Source organism: Pseudonaja textilis, chromosome 3 (assembly GCF_049901715.1).
Source record: "Pseudonaja textilis isolate UNSWEBS1 chromosome 3, rPseTex1.2, whole genome shotgun sequence".
NCBI classification, from domain to species: domain Eukaryota; kingdom Metazoa; phylum Chordata; class Lepidosauria; order Squamata; family Elapidae; genus Pseudonaja; species Pseudonaja textilis.
The window spans coordinates 161,791,971-161,809,312 of NC_141992.1; the positions used below are offsets into that span (position 1 = coordinate 161,791,971).

Genomic DNA, 17,342 nt, shown 5'->3' on the forward strand with positions numbered 1-17,342 from the left:
GCACAGAATGCTGCGACCTTCCCACCAAAGTGGTCCCTATTTTTTTACTTGCATTTTTTACATGCTTTCGAACTGCTAGGTTGGCAGAAGCTGGGACAAGTAATGGGAACTCACACTGTTATGCGGGGCTAGGGATTCGAGCCGCCAAACTGCCAACCTTTCTAATCAACAAGCTCAGTGTCTTAGCCACTAAGCCACCATCATTCTAGTATACTGTACCATAACTAGAGCTCAGGAGATAGGGCAGCAGATAGCAAGAGCAAGGAGAAGGGAAAGGACTTGGGATAAATACAAAAGGAAAATTACAGGGCTCCTGTATCTGAAAATGTTGGGTAATAAACAGTTTTAAGTCAAACTTACCCTTAAATGTATGTATTTGGTATGTACAGTATTTCGATGTTCAATTATGCACTTTTCAAATCTATTCCAGGTAGCAATACAGCATCTGGGCTATATATTTACATAGGGAAGTAAAGCTTTATTCGAATTCTTTATGCATAAAAGACCTTATCAAAAATAAGAAACAGAAAAGAGAATGTTGCAAGCACAAATGTTGAGGCTAGCTATGTTGGATGACATTTTAAACACAGAAAATAAAAAGCTGATAAAATAATGCTGACCTTTTAGTCTAAGAAAATAAAATTTCTGATGGCAAATTTTGAATTCAGTGAGTATCATGTACATCTCTGGAAACAAATACTGCTTTGGGAGTAGGATGGAGGCTAACATTGCCTTAGTTATTTCTCCTTTAAACATTTATCTGAAAAGCAGAGTATAAATATGTGGAAATTATTTGAAAAAATAGATTAGTAAAATAAAGAATAAGCATGCATATCATAATTGAGAAAAATCCTGATATTTTCCTAGCCTCAATATACAATTATTTATTGGCCAAGTGTGATTAGACACACAAGAAATTTGTTTCCAGTGCACAAGCTCTCAGTGTACATACAATAATGATAGATCGTTATCATAGTCATTATAAAAATACATTCATCATAAAACATTAGATGCAACACAGTGATAGTCATGGATACTAAATAAGCAATCAACATAAATCATACTAGGATACTAAGTAAACAAAATAAATCATAAGATACAAGCAACAAAGTTATAGTCATGAGAAGATAAGGAGATAAGTAACAGGGAAGATGAGAATAATGATGGTAATTTCTAGTGTTGTGGGAATTAGTTATTTAGCAGAATGACGACATGGGTGTTGTTGAGGTAATTCCCCGTTAGGAGAATGAGCGCATACAGGGAGACGTATTTGAGAGTAGCGTTGGAATAATACACACAGAGCACACAGATACACTGTACAGTAAATGTAGGTTTTTACTTCCAGAAAGGTTTAAGCAAAGTCCAAAATAGGCAGTCCAAAGTCATTCACGGGTAAAATCAGTCAGTTTTCATCCAGGGATAATCCAAATATCAAAGTCCAGTGTCAAAAACAGTTCAGTATCAGACTTACATTAAATCCAGTAATATCAGTCAATTAGAAGAAATGGATCAACGGCAATATTTTCCAACAGAAGGAAACAGAGATACACTCTCTTCTGAGACTCAGACTAACCAGGTTTCTGGCTCCATCTTATGGCCGTTTCAAAAACCACACCCAATTGCAGTTTTTGCAATCTCTTAAAGACATAGTATTAAAATGTTTATCCTGATTTATATATTTCTAACCCAAATACCTGTTAGGTGACTTATATTCCAAAATGTGTCCTTGAGTCTAGTTGTTCTTATGTGCAGTATCCTATAGTGTCATTTTGAGGGTAGAAATTGAAACAGTTTATGTCTAGGATGCAATGTCTGTATATATTTTCACAGCCCCCTTTCTGGCTCATGTAGTATATTCCCAGGATCATGGTAGTAAGCTGATCATTCTGGGCCCACTGCATTATATTATAATGATTCTGCATGGGAGAAAAGAAGATTCTTAAGCATCTACACTACACAGTATAGCAGACTGAGGTCAAACACTGCTGCTGCATCAAAACCATTGATTTCAACATGACCTGTCTTACAGTACTTCCCTTAAAAAGATGAGCAAAGAACATTTTAGATTTTGTTCCCAAAATTCAGCTGTAATACTTGTTTGCAACTCTTTAAAGCAGCTGCATCTTTTTTCTGGGATCCTGATGCAGCACAACCTTATATTGGGGAGGGAGATAACAGATTTTATAATTTTGTCTCATTACATATGCTTAGAAAGTAGCATAATGCTTCAAAGATGAACTTACTAATAAAAAGGTGAGGATATAAATAATAAAACTAGAGTGTTTATCTTAAAAATGTACAAGGAAATGTACATGAATAAAATTACAATAACTTACAGGTGTGTGACTTTTGGGAAACTGATGGTTCTTTGTCATTAGGCAACTGGGGTAACTGTTAGGCAGCAAATGTTTGAAAGCAACAACTCAGCATTATCAAAGAATATAGTTATGTTGTAATCAATTAACCACCTTACTCCCTCAAGTGTTACAGAGATTGTCACATCGTATCAGTGATAAGTGCCAGTTCAGTTGGCATGAAATACATGGAGCATCGGGACATTCTGCCTAAAGTAATACAATAACTCGGGTGTCCAAATCATCCAGAATTCTTCTGTTTATAGCTCCTATTCACGATAGCAATAAACTTCTGGATCAGAATATTTGCTTCTGAAATAAACATATATTATTTTACTAGGAAATTAATGCTCTTCATGGAGAACATGGACCATTTTGTCTTTACCTTACCTTGGACTATCTTTGCTTTTGAACAGATGGTTGGTGATCTGGAGATGGAGATCATTTTTATCACACTGCTGTCATTGTCAGATCATCTCCTGAACCAGTTATGATTGAGAACTACTTGTGACCTCCTTAAGGTAGCAACATCCTTCTGGATAGTTTATCTGGACACCTAGTAAATGTAACTAGCATCCAAAGGATCCTTGTGAAATTTACAGTCTCAATCAGGCACCACCTAGAAACACTGCTATCTGGTGCCTGGTGCACAACTGGAACAGGAAATGTATTGAACAATGGACAGTACTGTTCTTGAGCAGCTTTTTCTTGGTGCCAATTCTAATTAATACTTGGTCTTCTGAGACCCTTCAAAAAAAAAGAAGAGAAGAAGCAAATCAGACTGAGTATGATAAAGCCGGAAAAACATACTTACTTCTCCCTTATTGTGTCAGCAGGCCACATGGAGATCACCCAGTGATTCCAAGGATCAATTTACATAGTATTTCAATAATAAAGCTGCTCTGATTTGCTGAAGCCTTGACTTTGCCGAGTCCTTGATAGGTACTGGAGCACCAACATTGTGACTTGTGAGGAAGAAGATAAATTGGTGTTTAGGTTATCATCTTCATGATGCTTCACAGAATTGGTGGAGAAGTAATATAAAGAGTAAGAAAGATGACTTGGACAAAATATGCAAGAACTTTACCTAGAGAAAAAGATTTGAGAAACAAGATGTTACTCAAAATTGGCTCAGGCAGATGACTCCCTGATTCACTGGAGTATAAGAAGAGAAAGGACATACAGCACAATCAAATTTGTAAGATTATGTTATTACAGCCAACCTCAATAAATATAGCTTTAGTCTTCTAAGGAGTTAATTTCCTGATCTGACTACACATTAGGGTTGATAAATAATCAGATTCAGGAGTTTGGCAATGTCTTCTTGTCGGACGGAGAGTTCCCAGCAATGTTAAAACAGACCACGATGTGTCCATTGCTGATGACGCCATACCTGGATCCAAGGATTTGATTAATTTTAATTTGATCCCCAATCTCTCCCTTTTAGTCTATGCACTTGTGACAGTGGTGGTTGAACAATTTCATAGTGCCCTAGTTGAACTGGATTATTTGGACTCCTTTTAGTCAGGTTTCCATCTCAGATATAGCACAGAGATAGCATTGGTTACTCTCTCATTGGGAGCTAAATGATAATAGTGTATTCCTCCTCATTCTTCTGGACTTTTTGCATTTTTGTATTATGTCAACCAACTGCTATCTACATGGACTGGAAATTAGAGACATGGTTTGAAGTGGTTCTGCTCCTTCCTTAGCAGGCAATTTCTGTCAGTGAGTAGAGGGAGATAATAAATTAGCCTGATAGACTCTGATATGTGAAATACTGCAGAAGTCTTTTATCTGTCCCTTGCTCTTTACAATATATATGAAGCCCTTGGGTAAGGTCATACAATAATTTGTGTGCAGTATCATCACTATGCTGATGATACCCACTTTTTCATCACTACCCTGAAGAATATTGCTGATGTCCATTCCCATTGCCTGGTAGGTGGCAGGATTTGGATGGAAGAGAACAGGGTAAACCCAAGTAGAACACAGTTCCTGTTTCTATATAGGTGTTGTCTCTCAGTGCCAATGCCTGCCTCTGAGGACAGGCAATACTAGTTCATGATTTGGGTTCTCTACACATGGCTGCTGTTGGAAAAGTACTGGAGGCAGTGGCTGGTCACTGGACTAGCTAGTCCAGTGAATACATATGAAGAATTTTGTTCATGGTTTGGGGTTACCCACCTTCATCTACTGCAACAATCACAACTGTAATGATATATAATGAAATGGCTATAAGTTCTCATAGACCACAATGGATTGCTGCAATCAATTTATAAAAGGTCTCTTAAAGGAGAACAATTAAAAAAACTGCAGCTGATCTAGGATGCAACAGTCAACATATTTAAGAGCTGGCAATGAGAGCACATAAAATTAATTTTCTGAGTCCTGTGCTAATAGTCTATTGGTTTCTAGGTACAAGGTGATAGTATTGATCTATGAAAACATTCATGGCTTGGCACCTTCGTACTTGCAGGACTGTTTGCTTCAATCGTAATTGGTCCAACCCATTAGAACTTTTAGGGAACAATTGCTTTTACTCCCACACTTCTTAAAAAATGAGGAGAGTCATGGCTTGAAGACACTTGTTTACTTTTGTTTATTTTCTTTGTGGCAACACTGATGGTTTGGAGTGGCCTTTCTTTAAGATCAAACTCTTTCTCCCCTTCCCTCTTTGTTGATTTTCAAGAAACTATTAAAAAGGGGATTATTTCAAAGGGCTTTCTCTTAAATTAAGTATTGCATCACTTTTTTCTTTTTAAAATGTTTGTTATTGTGTGTATCTTGTCTTTGTTATTTGTTTCAAATTGTGCTGTGGATGTTTCAATTCTTATTAAATTATTTATTCTTCTAGCACTGGAAGTGCTAGACTGAGGCAATATAAAATTGTAACAATCCCTAATACTGCTTCATTCTTGCATCACAGCCATTTGAAGAGAGTTGGGCTAAGAGATTGTGACTGCCAGGTTTCATTGCCTAACTCTGTTTTCCAATTTCTAGCCTTGTGTCTTAACCACTAGACCATATTGCTTAGAACAGTAGTTCTCAACCTTTTCTTCACCATGTCCCCCCTTTAAATACCTTTTGTGCCATGGACCACCAAGATTTAACTCAAGATTTAACATTTCTTCAAGCCTTTGCAGACGCCCTGTGAAAATATTGTGTCCCCCCAGCCATTGGTGGATGACAGGTTAAGAACCACTGGACTAGACTATTTCAAAAGAGCCCCACAAAAAACTAAAGTACTGTTTATATTACATATTAAATTATTGTGAATTAATTGCAAATGTTTGGGAAGGCTATTGCACATCTTCTGAATAAACATGTGTTCACCCATATTTGATTTATTGTTAACATTATACTTTCTTGTCTTATTTATAAATAAATTGGCAGACTTTATCTTTTTAAGAAGGTAGATTAAATTAAGCTAAAATATAATATTAACAATTAAGTACTTCACAAATTCAGATGGCCAAATTCTTCCCTGCAAGTTAAAGTTAAGGCTAGGTCTCTCTGCCATGTAGTTCTTAAAATGCAAGTCTCTGTCGAGGGGGAGGAGGAGATATTTGCTTGTAAATCCAGACTTTTAAGAGCTAAGTACTAAACCCTCTGCCTAGCAGACAAATCTTTCACTAAATAGTATTGAGAGATGTTTGAATGTTCTCTTAATAGGAACAGTCCCCTGAGTGAATGCAATAAATGTAAATTCCCTAGAAGGAGGATTTGCTGTTCAACAACCCATTCATCTGAACTTGTTAGGTGGGATTCTTTTAAACCGTTACAGAAGATGCATATTTTATACAAGACTTGATGTGAAATAGTCTCTGGCTCCATACTGTTCTTCATGACAGAAGGTAAAATATGAATTTTTAAAAAATAAACAAATACATGTAGGCTGATTATATAGACGATGACATGATTTTCAATCTCCAGGTAATTTCCTGCTTGGATTACTGACTCCTATTATTCTCTGAGGAATGTATAAATACACAGAACCTTAGTCTACTGGATTTTACTTCCTTTTATTATAATATTCATTTGTGCAATATTTATTTATTTTTCACAGACTTGATTACTTTTATAGAAAATTTATGGATCATTGAATGGGAAATAAAGTAGAAAGTTTATTGGATTAATTTTTAGAAGATACTACAAAACATTTGCAAGGAAGTTTACTTTGCATTGGCCATGTAATTCTTTGCCTTGCCATGTCTCTTTTCTATTCTTTATTTGGTTTTTCTTTACAGGTCAGTTTTGTCTTGCTGGTATTCAGTAAGCCTTCATGGTATATTAGTTTCACTGCCCTTCGGATATTCTTCCAATGCCCTTTTTCTTCCCCAACCATCCGATGTATTTGTAATATTTCATGCTCCTTGATAAGTATCTATCAATGTCACTACATGGATGAAGGACATGATTAATTTTCATTATTTTTTTATCTTTTTATTCAGGTCTTTTAGTTCTGTTTCAGTCCAGTCCACTATTCCATCTGTATATATAATACTGAAATTGTCCAGTTGTTGGTATTTCTTCTACTGAACTTGGCCTTTAAAACCTTCTTCACTCTTGTGATGTATTCACTTCTAAGTTTCTTCTTGACTTCACATGTACTTGATGTTGCCAGCTTAAAGAATGCATAGGTATTTGTAGGTATTGTCTTCATCTAGACCCTCAATGTTATTTCTATAGGGCCCTTTTCATTATTTTTCCTCTGGAGGACGGGGTGGCACATTTGTCTAATTCAAACTCCATTGCAATATTTTGGGTGAATATGTGGACAGTGTTGAGCAGCGATTCTATTTCAAATGTGTTTTTCTATACAACATCAGATCATGCATGTAAAGGAAGTGAGATAGCCTGACAGATGTTTTTTATGTTTGATAGCCATGGCCTGACTGGTTTATTTTTGTTTATTTTTGTTTATTTTATTTTTGTTGGCAAAGGAATCAATACAATGACAAACCGCAGTTATAGTAGTGAATTTCCTAGAAAAACTCCTCTTTTGTTATTTCACTCTCCCAGTCTGTCACTATTGACCAGCAACCACGTCATCCATTGTGCTATTGATCTTTGCACAAAGGTGATATTTCTACTGATTCCTGTTACTTCTAGGTACTTAATTATCCAATCATGTAACAGGAAGTTGAATGTGTTCTTGCAATCAATCCAAGTACATTCAAGTTAGTTTTCTTTCTCTTGCAATTTTCCACAATCATCTTTTAAATTAGGAACTGATCTTTTGTTCCTATATTAATATTATTTTATTTATTTATTTTATTTTATTCATTTGTTTGATTTGTCAATCGCTTACAAGATAATAGGTATACGTATATACATAGTTATGAATACATGAAATGGGTACATATAAGAAAAATAAAAGAAACAATAGGACAGGGACTGTAGGCACGTTGGTGCGCTTATGCACGCCCCTTACAGAGACCTCTTAGGGAAGGCGTGAGGTCAATAGTAGACAGTCTAAGGTTAAAGTTTTGGGGGTTTGGGGAAGAAACCACAGAGTCAGGTAGAGTATTCCAGACATTGACCACTCTGTTGCTGAAGTCGTATTTCCTGCAATCAAGTTTGGTGCGGTTAACCTTGAGTTTGTATCTATTGTGTGCTCTTGTGTTGTTATGGTTGAAGCTGAAGTATTCATTGACAGGTAAGTCATTGCAATGTATGATTTTATATACCATACTTAGATCAGATTGAAGACGGCGTAATTCAAGGTTTTCTATCTTGATTGCACATGCGTAAGCAAAATCTCAGCTACTTATAAAGTATGCTTCCTTTTATTTTACATAGGATTCCATGTCATAAATTAGCCATCAAAGATATCCATTTTCACAAAGAATAACAAAACAGAATTGGAAGGGACCTTCTAGGTCTTCTAGTCCAACCCCCTGCAGGAAATCCTATACACATGTTGGTGGACCTATGGTATGTGTGCCGGAAGTGGCACCCAGAGCCACTTCTGCCGGCATGTGAGAAGTCACCCAGAAGAGCCCCACTGTGCATGCGCATGCACGCCACCACCCGACAGCTGATTATCAGGGTTCTGCATGCGGGGGAGGGGTCATGCATGTGCAGAGATGCATGTTGCACGGGGGTTTCGCGCACACATGTGCAGGGGCATGGGGGGGCAGCACGCATTGCCTTCTCAGGACCAACAAATGGGCCCATAGTATTTGGTTTAAAAATTCAAAGGTCAGTTTATCCATGAGTATACATGGTAATTTGGGTTACACATCAGTATATATGATAATTTAGTTAGACACTTTGCTGTTTGCTTTCTAGATACTCAAATTTTATATTATTCTTTGTTTCAGAACATATTCAGTGTCCCATTTATTTTAAAAATCATCAAACTCCAACATATTTGAAAGAACTGAGCTTTAAAATTGCAATTTTATAATAAAATCAATTTAGATTAAACTTTATAATAGCAAACCTGATATGCTCATGAAATTTGGGTATCTAATAAAAATATTTTAATGGATATCCAAGTTTGGAACAAAATGTCATATATTCCTAATAGAAAAACAAACTAATGTTCATAAAAAAAATAATGTTCACCCACACTTTTATATATGGTTAAAACTGATAAGCAAACATTTCAGAGAAAAAATAGTTCCATAAATGTTTGTATAAACAATAACTTCTGTTGAGCTAAAAATATAGTGAATTTTTCTGGTAACTAGGCAACAAGAAAAAAGTCACTTACCTGAATTGCAGTTTGTTTTATGTTATTTCTAAATCCTAACTATACAGATTTTTATTCTCTGTTCTTTAAAGATGACACAAAGAGTGTCTGTTTATTGTTTAGCTAAATTGCTTAATGTATTATTTGATACAGAAAGCAGATCAGACAATCTCTCCTTTATCTGTAATCAGTCATTAGCTTTTTATCCCTTAACTTTTTATAAATGTTTAAATATAATATACCAAATGGCACACTTAGGTAACTTGCATATGTATCAAAATGTAAAAGGCATGAAATCAGCATTTTTCGTTTATGCTAAGCAATTCAAATATTGCTCCTATCTTATTTATCTTCATAGAATATATATTTTATTCTTATGTGCTGCTTATTTTACTTAACTAAAAGACAAGGTAGACTTTTTCTGCCTTCGCTATGTATAATTTGATATGACAATGGAACAATGGAAAATGATAAGATACCTGCTATATTCAATTAACTTCTAATGTTTTCATCTCATTCCCATCCATTTCTTTTTTTTCCCTCCTCATTGACTTTTGGAATATTCCCAGCAAATAATTCAGAAGACAGTTGTGAATCTTGATTTGAAAAGTGGGACATGTTTCATCTTCTAGAGAAATCTCAAATTTTTTCAGGAAGCAGAATTTGCTAGCTGTAAATAAAAAAGCAAAATTCTGAAATTTCTGATCAAAGCTCTAGTTGTAGAAGATTGGTTCATTTAAAGGGGGGGGGTTATCCCTCTTTTTCATGGAATGCCACAAAACCTAAAGATTCCTCAAGGCACAGTTTGAATAACCCCCAATCTAATATACTCTGTCAATAGTTATATAAATATTTCAGTCTTGACTGGTGATAGAAATTTTCTTTGTATATATAGAATGATTAAGGCTGCAGTCATGCTTGCTGACAAGACCACTCATTACGGTAAAAGTTACAATATTAATTTAAAGTAATGTCTGTCAATCCTCACTAAATTGGAAGATTTTCAGCATGCCCCTAGAACTTTCTATGTGGAACTGCTGTTAAAGAAATAGTAATAGTGGTAATTTTAGAATTAGAATTTAGAATTGGAATGAAAATTACTTCCATAGTAGGGTTTGTTTATTGGATTTATTTTGTTACCTGTCTGACTTGCATGTGATTCTGAATGGCATTCTTACTTGAAATCATGAATCTTATTTTAAAAAATTCTCCCAAGTTTTATAGATATAAAACAGAGTTGAAAGGCATTATTTAGGTAGGGTCAATCCCCTGCTCAATGCAGAAATCCAAATTATAGCACCTGAGACATATGAGTATCTAGGCTCTGCTTAAATAAATGCAGTGATCAACTGTATCCCCTGCCAAACTGTTCTTTTTTTCTCAGTTTAAATTAAAATCTATACTTTTATAACACGTGTTCCCTAAAAAAAAAAAAACTTTTAAAATGTTCATTTGTGAATTCAACATCATTTGATGTTATATCATTGGCTACAAATCAAATCATGCCATCTAGAGCCACCTTATAAGGGAGATAAGCAAGCAGCATAAAAATATAATAATAAATACAATAAATATCCAACCAGTTCTAATATATTGCTTCTGAGGTGCTCTCTGAATTTGGTTGTTTTCTTGCAGATGTTTCATTACTCAAACTGGGAAACATCATCAGTGTTAGTGAGGAATGGGGTTTGCTCTTATTTTATATTCTATCTAGTGGCTTGCTCTGTCAGTGTTGGTGGGAGTTGTCTTGGTGATTCTTTGGTTGGCCTGTTTAGGGTTAGCTTATTTGGCCATTTCTTGATTGGGGCATTGTTTGCATCTTGACTGTTGTGTCTAATGTCAATATTGGAATTAATCTCTGCTCATCTGGGTGTTGATTGTTTGTGAGTATATATTTGATCTTTTTGTTCTCTTTTTGGTTAGTTAATACTTTCTTTTGCACAATATGTTGTTTATCTCCATGTTTCTTTAGATAACCAATTTGTCAGACTGCCAGCTTCCAAGAATTTTCTAGGCTTGCCATGGTCTAGAATTGTTACAGTTTCCAAGTTGAAACTATGGTTAAGTCTGTTCATTTGTTGTGAAATTAAGAATATTTTCATCATGACTTTTTCTGCTAGTCTTCTGCCTGTTTGTCTTGTCTAATTGCAGTGTAATTCTTATACTGGACATTGTAGATGACTCCTGTTTTTTTTCTTCTGAAGTTGCTGTGTCTTTTGGTTTACTTAGAATGTTTTGGAGGCCTTTAATTAGTGTGGGTGGTATGTTGATGCCATGTGCTTGCAATAGTCTGTTGGTGGTTTCTGTAATGTTTTTGGTATATGGCAGTGTTACCCTTTTCACAGCTTGTGTTGTTGGTGCTATATTGAGTTCAGTGGTCAAACACTTTTTGATGAAGTTGCATGGATATCCATTGTGTTGGAAGATGTTGTATAGATGACTTCTTTACTTTTTTGGATGTTCAAAATCGCTGCATTGTGTTTGTGCTTGTCTGAACAGTGTTCTTATACAGCTTCTATTATGGGATGATGGATTGCTAGTTTTCTAGTGTAGCTCTTGGTTGGGGTGGCTGATTTTTCAATAGATTTGTGTTTCTAGTTTGCTATTGCAGTCTCTGTTGATCTTCAAGAATGTTAATGTGTTGTTGTTTTCTACTTCCCTTGCTGCTTCTTGATAGACACTGTTTAATTGCACATTTGTTTAATCAATCTATTTAGGTGACTTTTTACCTACATCAGTCAGTGCTCAGTGCTTCCTTCTGGCTGCCCACAAAAACTGGTTTGGAACAAAAAAGTCAAGGCCACCACCATGTCCTTTTTTCACATAGATCATGCCATGTGAAAAAAGAGGTAGGACTACCATCTCAACTTTTTAAACTCCTTTCAGAAGTCACCTCTGTTTCCTTTTGTGGAACTTCTTGATTTATGTAGTCAGAGTATTTGCTAACTATCCATTTGCTGAACAGTAAATACCCATCATTATAGATGTAGTTAATGTATTCTGTTTAATTAATATATTTTTAATCATTTCCATTTATCATATCTGTAGAAAAGTAGAGTATTAAACTTAACAATATTTACACTATATTACAATTTTAGACTTATTCTCAAACTTTCTTTTTAGATATTTCCATACTATATATTTGGGCATTCGGAGTAGACAGAGTGGAGAGAATGACAGGTGGCGCTTTTATTGGAAAATGGTCCATGAGTATGCAGATGTGAGTATGCTGCATTTGCTTGCTACATTTTTGGAAAGTGCCCCACAATTGGTCCTCCAACTCTGCATTGTTGTACAGACGCGCACCCTTCAGGCCCTTCAAGGTAAGGATTTCCCTATTCCTTTTTTCTAGATTTATATCTATGTATAAAAGAACCTGGGTTAGATTCACAGTTCAATTTCACGGAGAATAACACTGCTTTAACAGATTGCAGTCAAATTAAAGATCTTTAGAATATTTTCTAAAGATACGGTTATATCAGTTTTCTAAAAGACAGAATATAGGTGAGTTTAACCTATTTACAGATCTAATTATCTTCTGTACAAAGTCTAAAACATAAATGAACAATCTTAAGTTCATAAGCCATGTGCAACCCCATAAAATTCTTGAAAGAGCAAAGTTGGCATGTCAAGTTTCTCTCTCCCTCCCTCCACTTCCCGCTTTCTCTTACCCTCCTTTTCTCTCTATAAACATAAACAGAGTTCTGCAAACAGATTTCTCACAACAATGCCTGCTAATGCCATTATCAAACAAATGAACTGGTATGAACTACAGCTGCTGTATTCTATTACAAGTATTCTAAATTAATTAAATATTTCAAACCCCAAGCCCTTGCTTTCCAAGGAGGCAGGTATCTAAAATATATATTCACCTTTATATTCTATTAATCCATATGCTCCCTTAAGCTCCTCAAAATACAAACAACTAAGATCTAGGATAATGACACAAACATCAAGTTGAAATTTGTACAGAAACACCATAGCCATGCAGTAACAATGAACATTAAGTAAATTGCAGTAACATAGAACCCTTGTAATTCGATAAGAGCAAGGATTTATAATAAATTTTGGGGAAAATCAGCTTTTTGATAAAGTGATGATTATTTTCCCTTCCAAGTTACTCTTTGAATGATAAATCTTCTTCAGAAAAGCAAGACAACTGATCACAAAGGCTCCATTCACATTTTTATGTACATAATACACAGGAACATTCTATCTAATACATGTGCATAAATTGAATGAAGACATTCCACCCACCTCCCATTTGCATAGAATAGTGTCTGAAATCAGACTTGACATTTGAAATGTTCTGATTTTAAGAACTGTATCTTGAGAGGGTGGCCTTTGATTGGAATAAGTAGACAGTTTTACATGTGTGCATGTCTGCTGGTATATAAGTTTGTATTCTATTGCTAAATCTTGCCTTTAATGATTAATCTGGTAATGTCAATTATTTTTCTCTATATATAATACTTTGCATGCAAATAAGAAAGCATAAATAAATGGAATACCGTTTCTTAAATCATCTATTCTGCTGTTGGATCAATTAAGAATGGACATTTATTCTAGCATTTTCAAATGTTCCAGCAGATATCATTACAATAAAAAATATGTTTTTATAGTCATGATAGTTCTATCAAAATTCAGTTCCTTTGCTTTAATGTTATTTTTTACCTTGTTACCTTTAAAATCTGTGTTATCTTTTTTCAAATGGATATAGTTACATATATGCTGGTGCTGCAAATTATACCTTTGTAAAATAAAATACTAATATGTGAGATAGTATACTATTTTTAAGACCAAGTTATTCTTAAATATTGATCTCTTCTTTTGTTATTCTGGCACACTAGGTTGGAACACTTTAATTTTTTCTAACTAACAGAATTTATGCAATGAGGCTCAGGACACTGTCTGTCTATTTACTACCAGAATGGTTCTCTGAAAACAAGATGGGACCAAATTTGATGTGATTGGAGAAGAAAACAAAGGTTGAGTTTGAAAAATGGCTAGATCAGCTCAAGGGCTACAGAAAAGACATAACCAGGAAAAAATTCCCCACTGCATCTCTATGGAGGAATAGTTAGATAGTTGTCCAGAAAGTTGCTCATTGTTCCATTCCAACTGCCCTCCCTCTCAACCACATGACCCAGATTAGGAACAGAGCATATGCAGCCCACCTGCACTACCCTGTGCATGCGTACACTCAAACTCATTCAGATGCTCCAATAGGGGTAAGCAAAAGCACATCTAAAAATGTTATATCCATACAGCAGCATAGACACACAGGCAACAAATGTGCAAACACCTGATTAGTTTATGGTGACAAGGTACATACAAATCAAGATGAAAATTCTGACCCTTCTATCATAGGAATCCAATGTGAAATGTAATGATCAAAGGGTAATGACATGTATATTAAAATGCCACATGCATATTCTATAGCCTTTCTTGTTTCTGCCCTGATATTGTACACAAATATTTGAATCTCGTGGTTTAAGTCTGATTTAACAACACACATTTCATTTGTCATCTGTTCAGGTATCCATGGCTCTTAAGATTGATAAACGGATTGAAAAGTATTTTAAAAAATGGGTGCATGTTTTCCATACTTTGTCTTCTGTTCAATCATGTTCAATTCTTCAAGGCTGCCTGGTTAAGTCCCTGCAGTTTTCTTAACAAGATTTTTTAAATAAATGGTTTGTCATTGCCTCCCTTCTGGGGCTGAGAGGGAGTGACTTGCTGAAGGTCAGCCTTTATGCTTAAGGTGGCAATGGAATAGAATAGAGTTCTTTATTGGCCAAGTGTGATTGGACCCACAAGGAATTTGTCTTTGGTGCATATGCTCTCAGTGTACATAAGAAAAAAAATAAAATACATTCATCAAGAATCATAAGGTAACACTTAGTGATAGTCATAGGTTACTAATAAGCAATCAAAACATACTAGGAAACAAATAAAACAATATAAATTGTAAAGATACAAGCAGCATGGTTATAGTTATAAATGGGAAGAGATAAGTAATAGGAAGTATAAGAAGAACAATAGTAATATAGTCTTACTAAGTAGTTTGACAGTGTTGTGAGAATTAGTTGTTTAGCAGAGTGGTGGCATTCGGGGAAAAACTGTCTTTGTGTCTAGTTGTTCTGGTGTGCAGTGCCCTATAGCATTGTTTTGAGGGTAGAAGTCAAAACAATTTGTATCCAGGATGTGAGGGGTCTGTAGATATTTTCACAGCCCTCTTTTTAACTTGTGCTGTATACATGTCCTCAATAGAAGGCAGTTTGGTAGCAATTGTTTTTTCTGCAGTTCTAATTATCACTTGAAGTTTGTGTTTGTCTTTGTTGTTGTTGTTGTTGTTGCAGAGCCAAACCAGGCAGTTATAGAGGTGCAAATTTCAGACTCAATAATTCCTCTGTAGAACTGTATCAGCAGCTCTTTGGGCAGTTTGAACTTTCTGAGTTGGTGCAGAAAAATCATTCTTTGTTGTGCTTGTTTAATGATGTTTTTTATGTTAAATGTTCACTTTAAGTCTTGAGATATGATAGAACCTAGAAACTTGAAGGTCTCTACTGTTGATAGATACTGTGTTATCTATTATTGTAAGAAGTGGTGGTATAGGAGGGTTTCTCCTAAAATCTACCACCATTTCTACGGTTTTGAGTGTATTTAGTTCAAGATTGTTCTGGTTGCACCAGAAGGTTAGTTGTTCAACCTTCCATCTGTATGCAGATTCATCATTGTCTCAAATGAGACCAATCACTGTGTATCATCTGCAAACTCCAGCACTTTAACAGAGAGATCTTTTGAGATGCAGTCATTGGTATATAGTGAGAACAGAAGTGGAGAGAGCACACAGCCCTGGGGGGCTTCTGTGCTAATTGTACAGGTATCTGATGTGATTTTGCCTAGTTTCACCTGTTGCTTTCTGTCTGTTAGGAAGTTTATGATCCATTTACAAGTGTGATCAGGTACAGCTAGCTGGTTTAGTTTAGTTATAAGAATATCTGGAATGATGGTATTGAATGCTGAACTAAAGTCTACAAAGAGGATTCTTGCGTAGGTATTTGGAGATTCAAGGTGTTGTAGGATGTAATGCAGAGCCATGTTAACAGCATCATCTGTCAAATCAATTTGCTTGATAGGTAAATTGCAGGGGGTCTAGCAGCGGATCCGTGATGGTTTTCAGGTGGGACAGCACTAGCCTTTCAAAGGTTTTCATAACTACAGATGTTAGAACAACCAGCCTGAAGACATTCAGTTCCTTTATGGAAGGTTTCTTTGGCACTGGGCTGATAGCAGAGCAATAGAAGCCAGAAGGAACATAGCCAGGTCTCTTGTTTCTAGACTGATACCTTAACCACTTCATCAAACTAGCTATATTCTATTTCATTTTGGAGAGGGTGGGTAGAGGAATCATGTCGTGTCTATTGACATTTTTCTCAAAGTTTTTAATGTCATTTAGACACTTAATGTCAATTTTTAGACACTACCCTACCTGCAGATTTGCAATAAATGGCAGGCAAATCTTACACAGGTGATTTTCTATAGATAATAATGAAGCAACTCTTTTCTTCCCTATTAATTATCAAATTAAAACGGATATTTTTATTACACTGAGAATAAAAAATAATAGTTACAATTGGACAGCTACCACATTACTCAATGGCAAAGAGGGATTCCATTAAGTAGTGGAGAGGAACATCTTTGTCAGAAGTTTCTGGTGGTTGCCCCCCAAAACTGGGAGTTGCAGAATTGATGTAGAATGAATCTTTGAAGCGAAAGCTCATTCTTCTCCTGATGGTTCACAGTAATGGTCTTTTACTATATCTAATTAGGGCCTGCATAACCAATATAATATCTCCCCTACTGACTTAAATAGGATGGAAAATTCTTAATAATAAAGAACTGCAGGGCTGAAATGTCTGCTAAACTCCTGGTTTCACTTTCTTTCCTCATAAACCAACCTGGGAATGATAATAGTCCACTATTTTGATAGTCTCTTGCTCCCCTTAGATGCAGTGTTTTGTGTTAAACACTCACAACTCAGGAAGTTGCTTTGGGTTGCATACTATCTTTCTACCATATCAAATCAATTTTAAGGGATGAAAGAGCTGACATTTCCTCAGAACAATAGATTAGATTAACATGCAGTGGAACTTCTCGTGTTAGAATATAAAGCTGTATAAATCCATTTTGGATAATTCACAACTGCATAACATTTAACTTAGCATAGTAGCTATTGTTAACAAATTACTTAAAATTTTAGAAACATACTTAAGTGATTT

General features: G+C 35.4%; 1 protein-coding gene across 1 annotated transcript in view; it reads left to right on the forward strand.

Moving 5' to 3' along the window:
• The window catches only part of XKR4 (XK related 4), an 88,726-nt gene that overhangs the window by 42,750 nt on the left and 28,634 nt on the right, over positions 1-17,342 (forward strand). The window contains exon 2 of the mRNA XM_026699189.2: positions 12,181-12,380. Within this exon, the coding sequence (XP_026554974.1) occupies positions 12,181-12,380 (200 nt within the window). The remainder of the gene's footprint in view (positions 1-12,180; positions 12,381-17,342) is intronic.